This window comes from Poecilia formosa, unplaced genomic scaffold, assembly GCF_000485575.1.
Source record: "Poecilia formosa unplaced genomic scaffold, Poecilia_formosa-5.1.2 Scaffold198, whole genome shotgun sequence".
Lineage (NCBI taxonomy): Eukaryota > Metazoa > Chordata > Actinopteri > Cyprinodontiformes > Poeciliidae > Poecilia > Poecilia formosa.
Window position 1 is genome coordinate 338761 of NW_006800137.1, and position 17473 is coordinate 356233.

The 17473-nt window shown below is 37.4% G+C and overlaps 3 protein-coding genes across 4 annotated transcripts; all 3 read left to right on the plus strand.

Annotated features, from left to right (window-relative positions):
* Positions 1 to 281: 281 nt before the first annotated feature.
* On the plus strand, positions 282 to 10171 carry LOC107837988 (protein FAM133B-like). Of its 2 annotated transcripts, XM_016678978.1 has the most exons (17): positions 282 to 391; positions 881 to 1002; positions 1430 to 1528; positions 2043 to 2120; positions 6006 to 6084; positions 6298 to 6344; positions 6428 to 6499; positions 6893 to 6907; positions 6992 to 7105; positions 7915 to 7995; positions 9072 to 9114; positions 9208 to 9248; positions 9343 to 9394; positions 9484 to 9590; positions 9721 to 9786; positions 9953 to 9982; positions 10058 to 10171. In XM_016678978.1, the coding sequence occupies exons 1-17, from the start codon at positions 370 to 372 to the stop codon at positions 10154 to 10156; spliced, it is 1167 nt and encodes a 388-aa protein (XP_016534464.1). In that variant the 5' UTR covers positions 282 to 369; the 3' UTR covers positions 10157 to 10171. The 2 variants fall into 2 exon arrangements, with proteins under 2 accessions (XP_016534464.1, XP_016534465.1); XM_016678979.1 differs by lacking the exon at positions 6893 to 6907 and having other exon boundaries at positions 6428 to 6511.
* A 29-nt stretch (positions 10172 to 10200) lies between these two features.
* LOC103148139 (protein FAM133-like) lies at positions 10201 to 12831 on the plus strand. The gene is made up of 9 exons (XM_016678981.1): positions 10201 to 10235; positions 10270 to 10330; positions 10425 to 10493; positions 11402 to 11461; positions 11533 to 11586; positions 11673 to 11777; positions 11861 to 11926; positions 12015 to 12071; positions 12204 to 12831. Exons 1-9 carry the CDS (start codon positions 10201 to 10203, stop codon positions 12666 to 12668), a joined length of 972 nt encoding a protein of 323 aa, XP_016534467.1. The 3' UTR covers positions 12669 to 12831.
* Positions 12832 to 14387: 1556 nt separating this feature from the next.
* LOC103148128 (protein PXR1-like) lies at positions 14388 to 15889 on the plus strand. The gene is made up of 4 exons (XM_007566762.2): positions 14388 to 14497; positions 14686 to 14768; positions 15017 to 15232; positions 15745 to 15889. Exons 1-4 carry the CDS (start codon positions 14476 to 14478, stop codon positions 15748 to 15750), a joined length of 327 nt encoding a protein of 108 aa, XP_007566824.1. The 5' UTR covers positions 14388 to 14475; the 3' UTR covers positions 15751 to 15889.
* Positions 15890 to 17473: the final 1584 nt, after the last annotated feature.

Below are 17473 nucleotides of genomic sequence, written 5' to 3' on the forward strand. Positions count from 1 at the left end.
CAGGCCAAAAAGTAAATAGGCCTCTTATGACACATGTAAAAATAATTTTCCTTTCAAAATACAATCTAAACAAACAAAAAAATGCGCGAAACATATTGAAAATATGAGTAATTTAATCAAACAAAGCAGTTATTTCTATAAAAGTCACCTGATCCTTGCCTGGTAGAGTTTACCTTCTATGAAAATTCTGTAGCTGTTTCCTTTTTAAGAGGGCTTTAATTTGAAACGAGTTGTTTTGTATTTCCGATATAGCTTACGCCTCCTTCAGCTCCCCACCCACAAGCTTTTTATACAGCCACACCTTTTCTCACAGGTGTGTCCATCAGAAGAGACGTGGTCCTCCTGGAAGGAGGATACGCCTGGACAAAGATGGATTCTTCCCTCTCCAAAGGTTTGCAAGCCATGCTTTTAGTTGACAAACGTGGCGATCAGTTTTTTTTTTTTGTTTGTTTGTTTGTTTGTTTTTTTGACTTCAGTTGCTTTATAAAGTCCTGTTCACGACCGTTGTGATTTGCTAAAAGTACAAAGATGTTTTGCCTTTTTTTTTTTTTTAACTGAGTGTTGCAGTTCTCTATATCTGTAGCTGATGAATAACCCATTAGGTTAAGGCTTAGGATTTATATGACAACATTTCTAGCCTTGCTTGAATAAATTAATTCTGTCTGACCTTTACAGGAAGTCAGATTGTAGGGAAGTGCATCCATGCAAGTCTCATTTGCTTTAATTCAAACAGTGAGGGGGGGAAAAAAGTATTGTTTTGAAAACACCAGTCCTCTTTATGTCTGTAGATAAATGCCACCTACTTGACTTTAACTGACGTTTTGCAGTCAGTTAACAGAAAACGAGTAAGCATACGTGTATCTTTCTTGCTATCGACCAGGTGGAGCCGTTCCTTCAGGCATCCGGCCAGCGGGAGATCTGCAGGCGACAGAAGATGCAGACCTAAGCAGGAAGAAGCAGAGTGAGGGTCAGCCTGGACAGCCGACAGGAAATGATGAACTGGTAAATGGGAAGGACACAACCACCTTTAAGCGGAGCACTAAATGTCTACTAATTAATTTGATTCAAGTGGTAAATGGACTGAACAAATAACAGCGCTTTTCCAGTCATTTTGACCACTCAAAGCGCTTTACACTAGAGCCCCACATCCACCCATTTGCACTCACAAATGCTCACACATTTATGCACTGATATGGAGATCCAGATGGGCAACTTGGGGCTAAGTCCCTTGCTCAAAAGCACATTTAACACGTGACAGGAAGAAGGTGGATTCAAACCTACAACAATCTATTTAATAACACAACACACACAATAATTTATTCAAATTAAGAGTTGCTAGGTGTTACCATTTCACTTGTTAATTAATCGCTTTATCTGAATCCTCAGAATTTCTGGTTATATGGGAAACAATTTTTTTGTATTTTTGCAGATGTACTCAATGGACAGCTCTCCAGACAGTGAAGATGAGGGTATTGGCAAAAAAGCGAAGAAGAAAAAGAAGCTGAAAAAGAAGAAGAAGAAGAAGAAGGTAGGTGTTTGATGAATCTCAGTAAAGCATCATAAGGGAAATCGAGACAGACTGTGCAGAGATTGATGCTTACAAAGTTTCTATTTTGCTTGTGTGTAATATGATGAAATCATGAAAATTGCTGCTGTGGTCACCTTCCTTCGGGTGTGGCTTCGACTGAAACTGTGAATAATTTATTGACAGAGAAGGGGAAGTGTTGTGTTCGCTCCATGTAGCCACGCAACCATTTGTGGGAGATAGATAGCTGATGGAAATTTTTGGTTCAGTGTGTTACAACTGACGGATTGGATCATAGCATAGTTGCCGCAGGTGTGTGTGTGTAACTTTCCATTGTGTGTATAGCAGAGTGTTTGTAGAGCTCCACCCTTCTGCTGCTAGCTACACCCCTACACTCCTCTACCCATCTGTGGCTTATCCTCATTCCAGACTGTTTACTGACTCTTTTACTTGGGTACTAAATATATTTTTATGCAAAATATGAAATGAAGTAACTTCCTTGTACCTTTCTCAACAGGACTCCAGTTCATCATCATCATCATCATCATCATCATCATCTTCTTCCTCCAGTAGTTCCTCAGACAGTGACAGTGAGGTAAGTTGTGCACCAGTTTATGCTGGTCAAGCATTTGGTTGCTGCTTATATTAAAAGAATATTATCAACATTTCTGATGACCGATAAAAAACCGATATGTCAACAACACCAAAAAAAAAGACAATTGGCTTTTGTAACCGGCCTCACACACAACCCAAAACACTCCCCTGATGAATCCTTTTCTACTAATAAAGGTGAAATAACATTTGTACATACATGGCTGTAATATGCAACCTAAAATAATAAAATATTTATTTGTTTAAAAATGTAAATATAGTGACTGTCATAGGAGAACACACCCCTGACCTGGATGTTTTAGTACGTTTTGACTCAACAATGTTTACCCACTCCAGTAAGGACGTCTCTCAACACCGGCACTCTGAAAGTGACTCCACAGACTTCCTGTTAGATTGAGTTCTGGGCTCAGCTGGGTCATTCCAAAACTTCAACTTTCTTCTGGTGAAATCATTTATTTATTTATTTATTTATTTTGTTTTGTTTTGTTTTTTTTTGTTAGTTTCGATGTATGCTTGGACTCTGAGATGCTAAAAAAAAATGAATCCTCACTTCTTCCTCAACTTGTTGGACGTCACTTTAAGTTTGTGGGTCAAAACCGGCAGGTATTTGGAACAGTTCCCAACTCCAGTTGTCTTGAAAATCTACAGATTACAGCCTTTTTGTGTGCCATCTACCAGACTGCGCAGCCCTAAAGGACACTCTACATTTTTGTAATAATTTGTACCTGCACCAGCAAGACGTCATATCGTAAAGCTATCTGTTTTTGCCATCAGATGGGTTATATTTTTTTACATATCTAATACCTTCAGACAGACCCTGACATGATGCTGATTCGTACTTTATCCCTCAGGCCCACAGAAACCCCCACCACAACAAATCCACCCCTATGCTTCACTGCTGCTAAACTGCCCACAGTGTTATTAGTAAGTGAAAACACTGACGGTTGGTCAAACTTCCTCAGCTTGTTAGTCTTTCTGAGGACAGTTTTCCAGCTCATTACCATGGCGCTCACTGGTTCAAAAATGCAGTTTTGCTTTAATGTTCTCAGTGGAGAACAGAGTCATTCCCTGTAACTCCTGAGCAAATCAATTCGTACCTTTTCATCAAAGAATGTGTGTACTTTGAAATACAACTTTACATCAATCGTCCACCTCTTGGGCTAACCGCTGGTTGAGTTCCACACTAATTGAAGATTATGAGCCTTATGGTGGAGTATTTCATTCAGAATCATTTGGAGAATATGAAATATGTTTCTGCAAGACATTCTGTGAAGTGCTTGTTTAATTCTGGCTCAAAGACCCAGATCACATCTGCATCTAGTTCAGCGTGTTTAATGAGATGAAAGTCCACTTGTCTCTCCTTAACAAGATCCTAGCCACAACGGGGGCATCAAATAGACAATCTGTATGTCACTGAGCTTTTTCTGTGCTGGTTGTGAAAACGGCAAAGAAAGTGACACATTTATAACAAATAAGCCTTTTCAAATGAGTTTAAATGTCTAATGTGAACAAAATAGGAGAAAGTCAGCATTCGCCACATGATTCGTCATTCTTGCACAACTGACAAACTCCTACCTTGTAATTCCTCCTTTGCTCTGACATGTCATGACTACACGTTCTCTCCAAAATACCTGTCAGTACTTCAGGATAAATTCCAACAGCACTGATTCCAGTGAGAGAGTGCCCACTTATTTAGGCTTCATTATGCAGTGTGAACCACTAACACTTCCTTTTGAAAACTGAAAGAGAAATTGGTTCTTTCAATCAAAAACGTCCAATTAAAGCTTTTTGTCACAAAAACAACAACAAAAAAAAAAACATGTAACATCTGCTACAAGCAGGTGTCAGTCTTTTTAAAGACATTAGGTGAAATAGTACTATTCTTTTGGAATAAAGAAATCTAAAATTTACTGTCATCCATATAATTTATTATGTCGACGTGGCAAATCTAGATTTAACAATATAAATTTGCAACAGGCCACCTATGTTATCGGTTTCAACTTTTTAATTAAATTGTACCTTTTTAATTATTAAAAAAAAAATAATAATAATTAAAGTTAGCAGTCTCATCACAGGATAAGATGGCAGGTAGGCTTTTCCTGGAAAATGGGTGGTAAAATAGAAACAACTGGAAAATCCAGTTGAATTGCATGTTCAATTCTTAGAATTGAACACGCAGTTCAATTCTAAGAAGACACGCTGGTTTTAAGGTGTGCAAATTTCTGGCTTTTGTTTCCTCTTAAGCAAGACAGAGGTCCCCATGTCTTCTACTTGATATAGTACAAGGCAGCACCAAGGAGAGGAACACACCCAGCTAGAATGTTTGAATCACTCTTTGTAAATCCAGCCTTCCAGGAGGCAGGGTGTAAGATTTCATTACTTTATTTCTGAAGATCATGACCCAAATACCTTAAAATATTTTAGGTTTAGTTTTATGCAGCTGTATGTGTTTTTACATGTAAGCTACGTAACTTCATGTGGAGCCATTTTACCTGCCTGTTCACAGAGATATGAAGTGTTTCAGACTGCAGACACGAAGTTGTCCTGCTCCACCTGACCTTTTTCACATATTTTCATGGTGCAACCACATAAGTGTTTTATTGTGACTTTTGTGTCTTAGACTAACATGCAGTGGAAGGTAAAACAGATTTTTTTTTTTAGGGCAGAAAGTTTGCAAAAAAACAAAACAACAAAAAAAAAGAAAAATGTGGCCTGCATTTGTATCCAGGCCTCGTACGATACGTTGTAGAACTTGCTTTTCCACAATTGCAGCTGCAACTCGTGTATCTATCAGTTTCACATATCTATAGAAACTATTTTTGCCAACAGACTCCACCTAAGTCAGATTAGATCTGTAGCGTCTGAACATCAATTTTTGACACGATCTCTAAATTAAATCTACACTGCAAAAACACAAAATCTTACCAAAGTATTTTTGATTTGATTTCTAGTGCAAATATCTTAAGACAAGACTAACTTACAAGTAACTTCCCAGCAATACTTTGGAGCTTGTTTTGAGTAAATAACTCCTTTATATTGATTAAAAAAAAAAGTGCTTGTTCCATTGGCAGATTTTTTTCACTTATAACATGGGGAAAAATGTTTGGTTATCAGTGATATTATCTGCCAACAGAACTAGTACTTTTTCATCACTATTGACTCAAAACAAGCTGCTATATAGTGCTGAAAAATTTACTTGTAAGTTAGTTTTGTCTTATTTCAAGTGGACTAAAATATCTGCACTAGAAACTAGAGAAAATACTTGATAAGATTTTGTGATTTTTTGCAGTGCAGGTCTGGACTTTAATTGGACTATTCGAATGCTTTCATATTCTTTCCTAAATGTATCCACTGTTTCTCTGGCTATAGGTTTAGAGTCTTTGTCCTGCTGGAAGGAGACACCTCCCTAGTCACAGGTCTTAAGTCTGGTTTTGTTTCAGGACTGTCATGCAATTAGCTTCATCTATCTTCCCAAAAATTCAGACTAGCTTCTGTATTTCTGCTGAAGAAACACATTTTACCAGACCTAATGCTGCCTCCATCATAGATGTGTTCAGGGTGATGTTCAGCTACAATTTTCTGCTCAGTAAAAATCCCACTACAATGTGGTTGTTAATATGGATGGGTAATATGAAAAAAGTTTTCGGTATAACCTTCACTCAAATGACTACAGCCTATTTTACCTTTTTTTTTTTTTTTTTTTTTTTTGGCTCAAACCAGTAATTTATTTACTTCAAATTCTTTTTCTCATTGTTTTTCTAAGCTAAAGCAGATGTTTACATTCTCAGCCTTCCCTAGATGACCAACACTAATGGATCATAGAAAAAAAAATCACTTTTAAAATACTGTGCTCCATATTTTGCTACAGGATGAGAAGAAAAAAAAGAAAAAGAAGGAAAAGGAGAAAAAAAAGAAGGTCTGGGAGGGCATCATCGTCTGTCAGGAAGGTAAACATTCACCGATTTCTCCTTGTGCCTTCTCGGATCATAAGCATTCAATGATAATAAACCCCTATCAGATTATAATTAATCCAGTTCATTAAAGTGTAAATGCTGTTTTCTGGCTACATTTTGTCCATACAGTTTCTGTGTGAACCTGTGGTCAGGAAACGAATGTTTACTAAAAAATTAACTCTATTTTTTGGAATCTGTGGTGTTCAGGTCCCGAGTGTCTGGAAGAAACTGGAGAAGGCATGCACATGAAGCCTGTAAGAAAAATATCATCAATATTTATATCAAACATGTTTCTTTTAAAACTTTACATGTAATGCAGTAAATGCTGTGTATTCAGGATTACGACTCATCAGATGAGGAAAGCGATAAGAAGAAGAAAAAGAAGGATAAGAAGGAGAAAAAAAAGAAGAAAAAGAACAAGGTATGAAAATATCACCCAGCAGATATTCTTGTGATTATGATGCAATAACTAGGTGCTTTTTGAACTTTATGAAATTCCTAACCCACATCTTAATTAAATATAATATTTTGTCCTTTTTTTATCTGCCAGGATTCTTCCTCCTCCTCATCTGACAGTGAAGATGAAAAGAAGAAAAAGAAAAAAAAGAAGAAAAAGGAGAAGGCATGATTTGCTTGTGTTTATCTTGATTTCCCAGTTTGTTCACTAAAATTAAAAAATGTATATATCTCAATTAATTACTGTTTTTTTCAATAGGATTCAAGTTCATCTTCTTCAGATAGCTCTTCTTCATCTGACAGTGAGGATGATAAGAAGAAGAAGAAGAAGAAGAAGAAGAAAAAAAAGAAAAAGAAGAAGGTTAAATGTGGAAACATGTCAATCTCATCCTTGCACCTTCTGTAAAGGTGTGATTACAACTCATTCACTTCTCTTTTCTTGTAGGACTCAAGTTCTTCTTCTGACAGTTCATCTTCATCTGATAGTGAGGATGACAAGAAAAAAAAAAAGAAGAAAAAGGACAAGAAGAAGAAAAAGAAAAAGAAAAACAAGAAAAAGGTTATGTGTCATTTGTAGAAAAGCGGAACTAGATTATATTTTTCTAATTACACACATTGACAACTTGTTGGTACCCCTCTGTTAATGACCGAAAAACCCACCATGGTCACTAAAATAACTTGAAACTGACCAAAGCAAAAATCTACTAAAAATTAACCAATTAAAATCAGACATTACTTTTGAAATGTGGTTCAACAGAGTCATTAAGAAAGTTAATGGAGCATGTGTACATTTACTTTTAAGATCTAGACATTCTCTGAAAACAGTAATGCTAAATGGTTTGTGCCTGTGTAGTGTTTGGGACCCCAAAGAGCTTTGCAGTACATTCAGTCATTCACACGCAGATGGTGGCAGGAGCATTGTAGTCAAAGGGGCACCACCAGGCCCCTGAACCACACCTAGCAGGCGATGCGGATAAAGTGTCTTTGACAAGGACACAACAACTGAGATACATGGGGTTGAACTCTTACCTCCTGAGCCACTGTCATCCCAAACCCTCAGGGACACACTTCCCCCTCCTGGGAGGATCTAGATTCTCAAAAGTTTCACCCAACATCTCAAGATGACTAAATTTGTTTCAGCATGTATTTTGATTAATTCCTGTGGCTGGTAATTTTACTGACCTGCAGCTTTTTGCGCTATTATTTTCATTTTCACATTCCCCAGAACCAATTCTTTGCTCTTCAGCTGATTTTTCGTCTTTATATTGGCTAATGCCACTTGTATTGTTAGCTAATTTTAGACAGGTCTCATAATTTTTAAAAATAAATTAAGTATTGATGTTTTTTTTTTTTTCTTAATTCATGCAGGATTCCAGCTCTTCGTCTTCATCCTCTGATAGTGAGAAAGACAAGAAGAAGAAGAAAAAGAAGAAAAAGGATAAGAAAAAGGCAAATCTCTTCTTTTATTGTGCAAACTGAATGCCCCTGCTCATGAACAAGGCTAACTGTTGTTGTAATAAGCAGCACAAGGTTGTGTTTATCTTGATGCTGTTGCTGTGGGGTTAATTGTGGGTAAAATTTATTTTACCCACAATCATAGGTGCTCTCTGCGGAAGCACCTATGATTGGATGAATTGCTTTAAACAAGCACCTAAATTAAAAAAAAAAAAAAAAGGTTTGTTTATGCATTCAGGTTTCTCCAGGTTTCATATTCACAGCAGTAATATTGGACTTTGAGGTCAGAGTTATTTGACATTTCTGCTTATATTCCACTTGGACATTTATTGTTCACATTTACCAACTTTTTCAGCCTGTGAATCACTGTCAATGAATGAGAATATTATAACTTTACAACTAAGTTTTAGTTAAATTCATGCTTTATTGCTGTTTCAAAATGTTAGTCCAAATACTGGTGCCCATCACATGAATCTGCCTTACATTTCAATGGTAATAGATTACACAATGCAATGAGGAAATAATGCATAATTTTTAATCTTATTATACAAAATTTGAGCATGGTTGCCATAGATTAAAAACAAAAACAAAACAGAAAACGGATGTTGGGTGCAGCAACAACATGCCACATGCACCAAACCTTTAAAATCCTGCAAAAGTGACTAATTTGTGCCTCAGTTAGTATAGCAATGATCCAATAATAAAGTGACAGGATTTTATGAAGAGTCACCAACCTCTCGATGTTAGATGCTTGACATTGGAAGTGAAACTGACGGCTTGACTTTTGTCCTGTTTAATTTCCAATCTGACCTGTTAGAAGCACTAATGGGACATTCTCAGATGTTCAGTGTATTGTTAAATAAATAAAAATAAATACATAAAACAAGCTAATGGCATCATAAGTAACATACCCAGTTGACACTAATGGAGCTGAAGAATAAAAATTCCACTCTTCTGAGTCCTTATATTTGCTTTTTATATGTTTTAGTGCATTTTTTTAGCACCTCATTTTATATTCTGACTCAGTTTAATTAAGCAACTTTGATCTTGATCTTGTGTGATTCTCTCAGGATGAAGAGCAAAAAGACCCCAGCAGTGCTCTTTCAGGTGAAGGTGAGAAATGTACACACAGAGAACAAAACACAAATAAACCAAGCTGATTTAAGTGCATCAGTGTGATCAACCGGCTTATGTTTTACGCTGCAGGTGGTGAGACAGGAGCTGGTGGAGGCAGAGATGCTGACAAGGTGGAAAATCTTGCTAACACCACATACATGATTACGAATGCTCATTCAGTGAAAATCATTGCTATATTGTTTGTTTTTTGTTTCTTTCTGGCAGGACAAAGAGCTTACATCAGCAGTAGAGGGCACCCTCTCCACCACACAAGCTGGTGGGTGTGCAGCTCTCTGGGTATCAACCTGATCAAACTGCTCCATGAAGAATTGTTTTGAGGTTGCTATGATGTCTCCTGTTCCCTAGGGGGAGCACAGCCATTTCCTTCTGGCATTGAGGATGGTCACCTGAGTGATGATGAGGGAGAAGGAAGGAAAGAGGACAAAAAGAAGAAGAAGTTGAAGAAGAAAAAGGTGCATTAGATTTTTTTTAAGGAGAATTGCATTAAAAATAAGAAGAAGCTAAGAAGTGCCCCATTTTTATTACACATTCTGTAAAACAGTTGTATTTACAATATTGTGATTTTTTTTTTCTTGCTCACAGGAATCTTCCAGCTCCTCTTCGTCTTCATCTGATAGCTCTTCCGACAGCGAGGATGAAAAGAAGAAAAAGAAGAAGAAAAAGAAAGACAAGGTTTGCATTCTGTCTGCTTCTTCACAAGAAGTCATCTTGCATTTTGCCTTATATCATTGGTTTCCCTCTTTCACAGGATTCTAGCTCTTCTTCATCATCCTCCTCCGATAATAAAGAAGAAAAAAAAAAAAAGAAGAAGAAAAAGAAAAAGATGAAAAAGAAGAAAGATAAGGTTTGCGACAAAAACATGCATTGATGTTTGAGAGGTTCTGGTTCACGCTTCACTTTTGGTGTTCTTCCTTCATAGGATTCCAGCTCTTCCTCATCCTCAGACAGTGAGGATGACAAGAAGAAGAAGAAGAAGAAGAAGAAGAAGAGAAAGAAGACAAAAAAGAAGGTTGGATAGTCTTTAGGGACGAAGTTTTACTTGATTCTTGAAAGTAGAATAAAATGATCATTTTTTTTTCTTCCTTTGCAGGATTCGAGTTCATCTTCTTCATCATCATCTTCTTCGGATAGTGAGCATGACAAAAAGAAGAAGAAGAAAAAGAAAAAGAAGACCAAGAAAAAGAAGGATAAGGTTTGACCATAGCCCTTCTGTTTTGTCTTGACTTTATTTAGGTTTTCATTGTGATACGAATAACAGACTGTGCTAACATTGGTGCTTTTGACAGGACTCTAGCTCTTCCTCTGACAGTGATGATGACAAGAAAAAGAAGAAGAAGAAGAAGAAGAAAAAGAAGGTAAAGGGAGTCCTTTTGCAATGCTTCATCCCTTCCATCATTAACTTGCTCAAGATTTAGGATAGTGTTTTCAACTATCTTTTGGTATTTTTCACAGTTTTTGTTTGTTTGCATTAAGACAAATTATAGTTGGAGAAATCTAGATAATACAAAGTTAAAATATTTTTCACCAGCGTCCCTTCCACCTCGACCACCCACCCCGCTCAAAAGGTTTTCAATTTTTCAAAGGAAAATCACTGCCTATATAGTTAAAAACAAGCTCCTATCCTTAGAAATATTATTTTTAGTTGCCCATATGTTTTGTTTCTCTTTGAGCTGATTGAATCGTCAGCTTCCATTAGCTTCATAAGCATCTTTAGCTCCATTGTCACAAATGTATCGTGATGCGTCTCAAAAAGGCCTTCATTGGCAAGATTAAAAATACTCTACCTGTAAGTCACATAATTGAAATAATCTACAATAAATAGTGTTTTCATTCCCAAAACTGTAAAGTCTGTACAGTCTGACAAAAAGTATGCATGTACTATGGAAACAGTTGCCGAAGTTACAGAACAATGCAGCCAAAATATTTAAATTTTGAGGTTAAAAAGTCAAAAACACTGATGGATAATTCACACTTTAATCAACACTTAAACTGAAAATCAGTACTTGACATTTTTAACGTGATAGTAGTTATAATAGCCATTAATTTTTCACCAGTTACACCCAATATATATAATTTTTGACCTGAACAGGTCTCATTCTATAGAAAGACAGACCAGATGTAAAATTTGTAGTGAGCGCTGACTTTCCAACAGGTGGAAACTGCTTCTGAAAACTATTCACTGTAACAACCACTATGTCACTATGTATGTGTCCATCATGCAGAGGCTTTGTAAATCTAACCATGTGATTGATATCATTCCCAGTCCTCCAGCTCTTCTGATGAAAGCTCTTCTTCTTCTTCTTCTGATAGTGATGGCAGCAAGGTACGATGTGCAGTTATAAAATCAAACATACAGTGAAACAAGATTGTTTCACCACTATTTTCTCATTGTAGAAGAAAAAGAAGCACAAGAAAAAGAAGAAGAACAAGAAAAAGAAGAAAAAGAAGGTGACCGATTGATCATTCAAGTATCTGTGTGATTTACTTGGTTCACCAAAAAGACTAAAAATGCATCAATTGCTATGTCCATCCAGGATTCTTCTTCCTCCTCCTCTTCTAGTGATTCTTCTAGTGATGATGACAAGAAGAAAAAGAAGAAAAAGGACAAGAAGAAGAAGAAAAAGAAAGACAAGAAAAAGGTTTGATTAAAAAAAGCTTGTTGAGGTGCTGTCCAATGAACAGGAAACTGAAATCCAGTTTTAATTCTGTGTTCTCATTCAAGGACTCAGATTCTTCTAGCAGTGATGATAAGAAGAAGAAGAAGAAGAAAAAGGACAAAAAGAAAAAGGTATTCTGTTGGAAAAAAAATGTGGGTTTGTTTTTTTTTTTTTTTGAAGGCCAGATGAAGGAGTGTTGATCTGTTTGTGTTTGAGCAGGACTCATCCAAATCATCCGACAGCGACAAGGAGAATAAAGAGGAGAAGGACAAGCAGGTAAAGAGAGTCCTTAAATGGACATGTCATCAGATTGTCCCGATTTCAAAGAAAAACACACGACCTGTTTTTGCTCTGCTTTTCCAGTTAGATTTTTGTTTTTTTAAAAGGCTGGTGTCATTTACATTCTAGGAAAGCCCTGAAGGTGACCAAAGCAGTGAGCCCAAACCAGAGTCTTCAGACTCAAGCGTCGGTTTACCTTCTTTCTCCAGCGGTGTCAGCTCTGCTCAGAGCGGCACCGGATCCTCGTCCTTTGTGTCTCTCTCCTCCACGGTGAAGATGGATCCTCCGAAACCTTCAGCCACCTATAAGTTGTCATCTGCATCCAGCGGCGCTAGCTCTGATCAGAGCAGCACGGGGTCCTCAACCTTTGTGTCACCTCCCTCTGCTGTGAAGACGGATCCTTCACCCACCTACAAGTCGCCTTACACCAGCACCAACCTGACCGTTGGAGACAAGGCTCCAACTCACAGGTCCAAAAGCCCCATGGAGGCCTTGATGGGGAACCCCAGGAGGTATGGAGATGGAACGACCAGAACCACCACCACCCTCTCCTCAAGTGACCTCCTGAGAGGCCCCAAGCCTTACCAACCATGACATGACCAGATGAAAGCAGTGCTGATCAATCTCAATGCTAACAATGCTTTTGGCTATGTTTTATGGCTGTTTCAAACATGGTCATTGAAAATACGTGCAAGTCAGCTCTGTTGGCTTCTTGAGAGTTAACACTAATAAAAACTAATAATAAAAAAAAAAAAAATTGTTGGGGTTTTTTGAACATGAAAATGCAGGAAAATTTCACTATTAACAAGCAAAATCTCAACTGCATTAAAGAATTTCAAATGGTTTGGACAATAAAACTGTGGTGTCATTATTTTGTGTTTATTGTACCCCCACAATTACACATGCAAGACTTTTGGAGAATTGTGTGCATCAGCTTGGAACATCCAGGATGTGCTAAACTGATTTAAGATATAAACATTGCATGGCAAGTTCTTCTTTTCTTTGGAACAAAGGACATTTTAGATATGTAGAAAATCTGATCTGACTAGTCTTGCTACAGAAAAAATATTCTTTGGTCTAAACTATCCAATGTTAGCCCCGTTTCAAGTCTTTTACAGCCTCTGATGGGATATTATGTTGTCCTATAGTTCCATCCATCCTCTTGTCAGCTCTGAACAGTTTCACCATTTGATAGCAATACTACAACATTGTGCTGCCACTAACATATCAGTGTGGGGTTTGGTGTGCTATGATATGATGTGTTAACTACTGCTTTCAAGAAGTAAACTGCTGCAAATCAGCTAATAAAAGTTCTGCCAAAAGATTTCCCAGCCTTCACTGTGGATCTCTGCAGCTCATCGATAGATACAATCAATGTATGATTCTCTTAAAAAAAAAAAAAAAAAAAATCCTTGCCCATCTTGTCAGCTTTGGTGTAGAGCTTGGTAGCTTTGCAGTTGTGTCATGTCCTTTCACTTTTTAATTGAATAACTGAACCGTGATCAGTGAAATATTCAAAGCCTGCAGGATTGACTCTTATCTAAAGCTCTCTGCAACTTTATCCCTGAGCTGTGACTTATGTTGGACCATCATCCTGCTGAAATATAATTTTACGGTATTCTTACTTAAAATATAATATGTTAAACAGTGTAGCCTGTCCAGTAAAACAATGCCCTAATGCCTTTCAGAAGCAAACTCCACCAACAGCTTCACAGATCCTCTGCGTTACTTAACAGTGTCCATCTACAGCCAATAGTAAAACATTTTTCTAAATATTTTGCAGTGAGATATTGCCATAAAAAATTATTTAAAGACTTTTAACACTACTGTACCAATGTTTCCAATGAATATGGAAGTCGATGTGTGCAGCTGTGCATTTCATATCTAAGCATCTTGAATATTATGTTGAAAACCACACAGACGTGACGTGTGTCTGTTCGCCCGGGGCACCAAACAGTCTGGGACCGCCCGTGTTAACGCAGCACAAATATGCACAAACAAATCAGCAAAACATTATTCTGCATAATAGCAGCTTAAATGTTCACCTTAAACCCTCCAAATACATTGCGCATTAGCGCAGAACTGAAATTTCTTCCATTTTTGTATCTGCATGAATGTTGAATAAATCCGGCAATTATTCAAAATTCTAAGATGAACCTAGCTTAACCTAAAGTAGCCCCGTTTTTCTGTTGCGACTCGAAATAACTTGTCCGACAGCAGCAGCACACGGGGGTGACATAAGTAAGCCATCATGGAGTTATTTCCTCATCAACAAAAAGGGAGAGCTGCCACGAGGGCGTGGCTCTAGTTGAGTACTTTAGGTGCGCCACAAACAGATTTCCTGTAAATTGGAAAGGTGAACTTTCAGCGGCGGCAAAGCTCGGAAAAACACACCGACAAAATGAGTTTCGATCTTTCTTCAGGTATGTATAAATCTATGACACATTATACTTTTCACTATCCCTTGCTGATATGTATCCGTCTGTAATTTCTGGGACTTTATTAGAAAAATAAAAAGAGATTTGTGCAACAAATCTCTTTGTTACGCAATGCTTTTCCTCGAAAGTCTTTGTTATTGGCTATGTCTGTTTTCAAACTACCTCATTTGCAGCTGCGGGTGAGGAGAAGATAACGAAGGAGGACGCACAGAAGGATGAGTTCAGCTTACCTTGGAAAAAAAATAAAGATAAAAAGGTAAGGGGTATTTGCAACTAGTCGCTACCAGGAGCAGGATTTTTTTCTTTCTTCTTTTTTTCATTGGCTGAAATCTACAAGGAAATGCTGCGGATTTGTGTTTACATTTGTCATTTGAAAATGCATCCATGTTTTACACGTATCTGGAGGCTTTTGAGCAGTGCAGGTCTCGCTCTGTTATATGAATCGTGTACCCCAAGAGCCATCATTCATCAGTTTGATCCTGTGCAAACTCTTTCTGTTCTCAGGGTGACAAGTCCGATAGCAAGGACAAGTCTGATCACAAGGAAAAGTCCAAGGACAAGTCTGATCACAAGGAAAAGTCCAAGGACAAGTCTGATCACAAGGAAAAGTCCAAAGACAAGTCTGGTCACAAGGACAAAGATGGTGAAAAGAAGAAAAAGAAGGAAAAGAAGGAAAAGAGAGGTTCCTCATCTTCCTCTTCATCTTCCAGCGGTGATGAGGTAGAGTATCCCCACTTATTTGATAACTAAATATCTGGTCCTGTTTGCTCTGAAGAAGAACTTTACCAGATGTTCAATTCTAATATTTTTAGAAAGCATAGAAAATCCAATGAAATGCAGCTGAACATGCACCATGTCGTCACACCTGCAGTCACAGGTTCACAGCAAAATCATTGTTTTCTAGCCTGTGTGTACAGCATCCATAACTGGTCTTACTGGTGTTGCGCATTTTATAATGCACCACACCCCATATGTTTGCATACTCTGTGTATGGATGAGTTCCTATCATTCAGAATCTACAGACTGATGTGTGACGGTTACCCAGCCCATAGTGGGCGAGAAGAAACCAGTTTAACAGTCGTCGTGAAAGGAATGTTGTCTGACAGCTGTTAATTCCCTACTTCCCTTTTGTTTGAACCCGACTAGATTAATAAAGTAAATACGGGAGTTATGAATCTCTTTTGTTTTCTTTCTTACTGTATCTTCTCCAGTAACATTTGCTGTCATTTCAGGAATGATCTCCCCTGTGGACCTGGCCTGCTCTGTTTGCCACTCCATTCTTGTTTGTTATAATGGTGTATGTGGTTTGTCTGTACCAACCTGTACACAATGTGAAACAAAACTGATCTGAAGAAGTAAACGGTTACAAGAAGTCTATTTGCTTCGTATTTCACCTTCTGTGTTTTGATCTCGCCACAAGATGGCAGTGGCTGCTATTTTTTTAAAGTCTGCAGAGGTTTGATGTTAAAGTAGGAATATACGTTGTAGAACTGAATAGAGTGTTTTCACATTAATTATAAAATCTACTTGGAGCAGAACTTGGTTAAATGTAAAAATAAAATGGTTTGACTTCTGGAAATTGGGGAGGATACTGAGCAGGAACGGTGACTAATGCGATGACATCCATAAATGAGCAACCTATGAGTGGTTCCTACAAACTAAACATTTAAAAGGAGATTAATTTTTATCATAAAATTCCCACATCACTTGATCTATAATTATGCTTTTGTTACAAAGTTCCATCAATTTTTACTTATCAATCCACTGATATTGCTCATGCTTGCTTTAAAATTTCCATCTGGTGACTATAATCTGTATTTTTAGGTGCTGGTGGTCAGCCAGCTCAGAGCTTTTCAGATGCAGCCATACTTCCTGAAACTTTCCACATTTTCTTATGTCCCAAAAAGAAACTTCAATGTATTTTATTTGACTGATGTGAACTCATGCCTGACTGTGAATTACTGGTTTTAATTCATTTCTTCCTAGCAAATCTAAATGTGTATGGGATTTTTATTCTTTTTACTTGGATTCCCCTCAGTCAAAATCTGTTCTTTTAACCTTCATGAGAATTTCTGTTTTACCAGTCTAATCTAGCGAACCTCGGAACCATTCAAAGTGCATCATTTTTATACCAAGATTAAGCTGCACACCTGTTGGCTCTTTTTACTAATTCACTGACAGGCGAGGGGAAATGATTACACTAGATTTTACTTAGGGGTATCAGGGTGAACATTTCTAATGTAATTGATTCCCACTTACCGAACAAGCCTGCATTCATTTATCTCTCAATAAAATACAATGAAGTTTATGGTTGGGATGCAACACTGTGTGTAAAGAGCCTCCTGGAGGTCTCTTACGAAATATTACGCTGGACATTAACAACAGTTGGATAAAGCTATGCATTTAAAGTTTAAATTGGTCATCCATATTTAAACGGTTTTTGTTTTTTTGTTTTTAGAAAAAAAAAGAAATTCTAGGGAAAATGGCTTTTTTCCCTACAATATTGCAATCAGTTATTTTTATATTTGAATGCCAACTAACTCCTCAGTGAGGTGACTGGGACTGCTGATTGTAAGGATGTGGATTGAGAAATTCATGAGGTGAACAATACTTTCTCACTCTGCCACCCTGCAGCTTTCGCCAATCTGTAAACGAAGGCCAATGATTTCCGTCTAGGCAGCAGAGGATTTGAGTCCCTTTTTTGATGCCCAAGCTTTTGCACCACAGTCAAAAATCCTCTTTTTGCTCCACTAATATGCTCTTGCTGTTTCAAGAATATTTTTTTTTTTGAAAAATGTTTAACCATTATGCTTTCTTTAATGGATTTTACTTTAAATATCACGGCGGCCTCACCATGAGCTTGTAGTGCGGTGTGACCTATTTAGAGACACCAGTGGTCCATCAAAGAAGATGATGAAGTATCTAAAAACAACTGACTGTGGAGAAAACATTCCCAGAGAA

Coding starts and splice junctions, on each gene's coding strand:
- LOC107837988 (XM_016678978.1), top strand. CDS start 370: ATGGATTCTTCCCTCTCCAAAG. Junction 6,085..6,297: donor CATCATCGTCTGTCAGGAAG/GTAAACATTCAC, acceptor TGTGGTGTTCAG/GTCCCGAGTGTCTGGAAGAA. Junction 9,249..9,342: donor GAGGCAGAGATGCTGACAAG/GTGGAAAATCTT, acceptor TCTTTCTGGCAG/GACAAAGAGCTTACATCAGC.
- LOC103148139 (XM_016678981.1), top strand. CDS start 10,201: ATGATCATTTTTTTTTCTTCCTTTGCAGGATTCGA. Junction 11,927..12,014: donor AAAAGGACAAAAAGAAAAAG/GTATTCTGTTGG, acceptor GTGTTTGAGCAG/GACTCATCCAAATCATCCGA. Junction 12,072..12,203: donor AAGAGGAGAAGGACAAGCAG/GTAAAGAGAGTC, acceptor TTTACATTCTAG/GAAAGCCCTGAAGGTGACCA.
- LOC103148128 (XM_007566762.2), top strand. CDS start 14,476: ATGAGTTTCGATCTTTCTTCAG. Junction 14,498..14,685: donor GAGTTTCGATCTTTCTTCAG/GTATGTATAAAT, acceptor CCTCATTTGCAG/CTGCGGGTGAGGAGAAGATA. Junction 14,769..15,016: donor AAAAAAATAAAGATAAAAAG/GTAAGGGGTATT, acceptor TTCTGTTCTCAG/GGTGACAAGTCCGATAGCAA.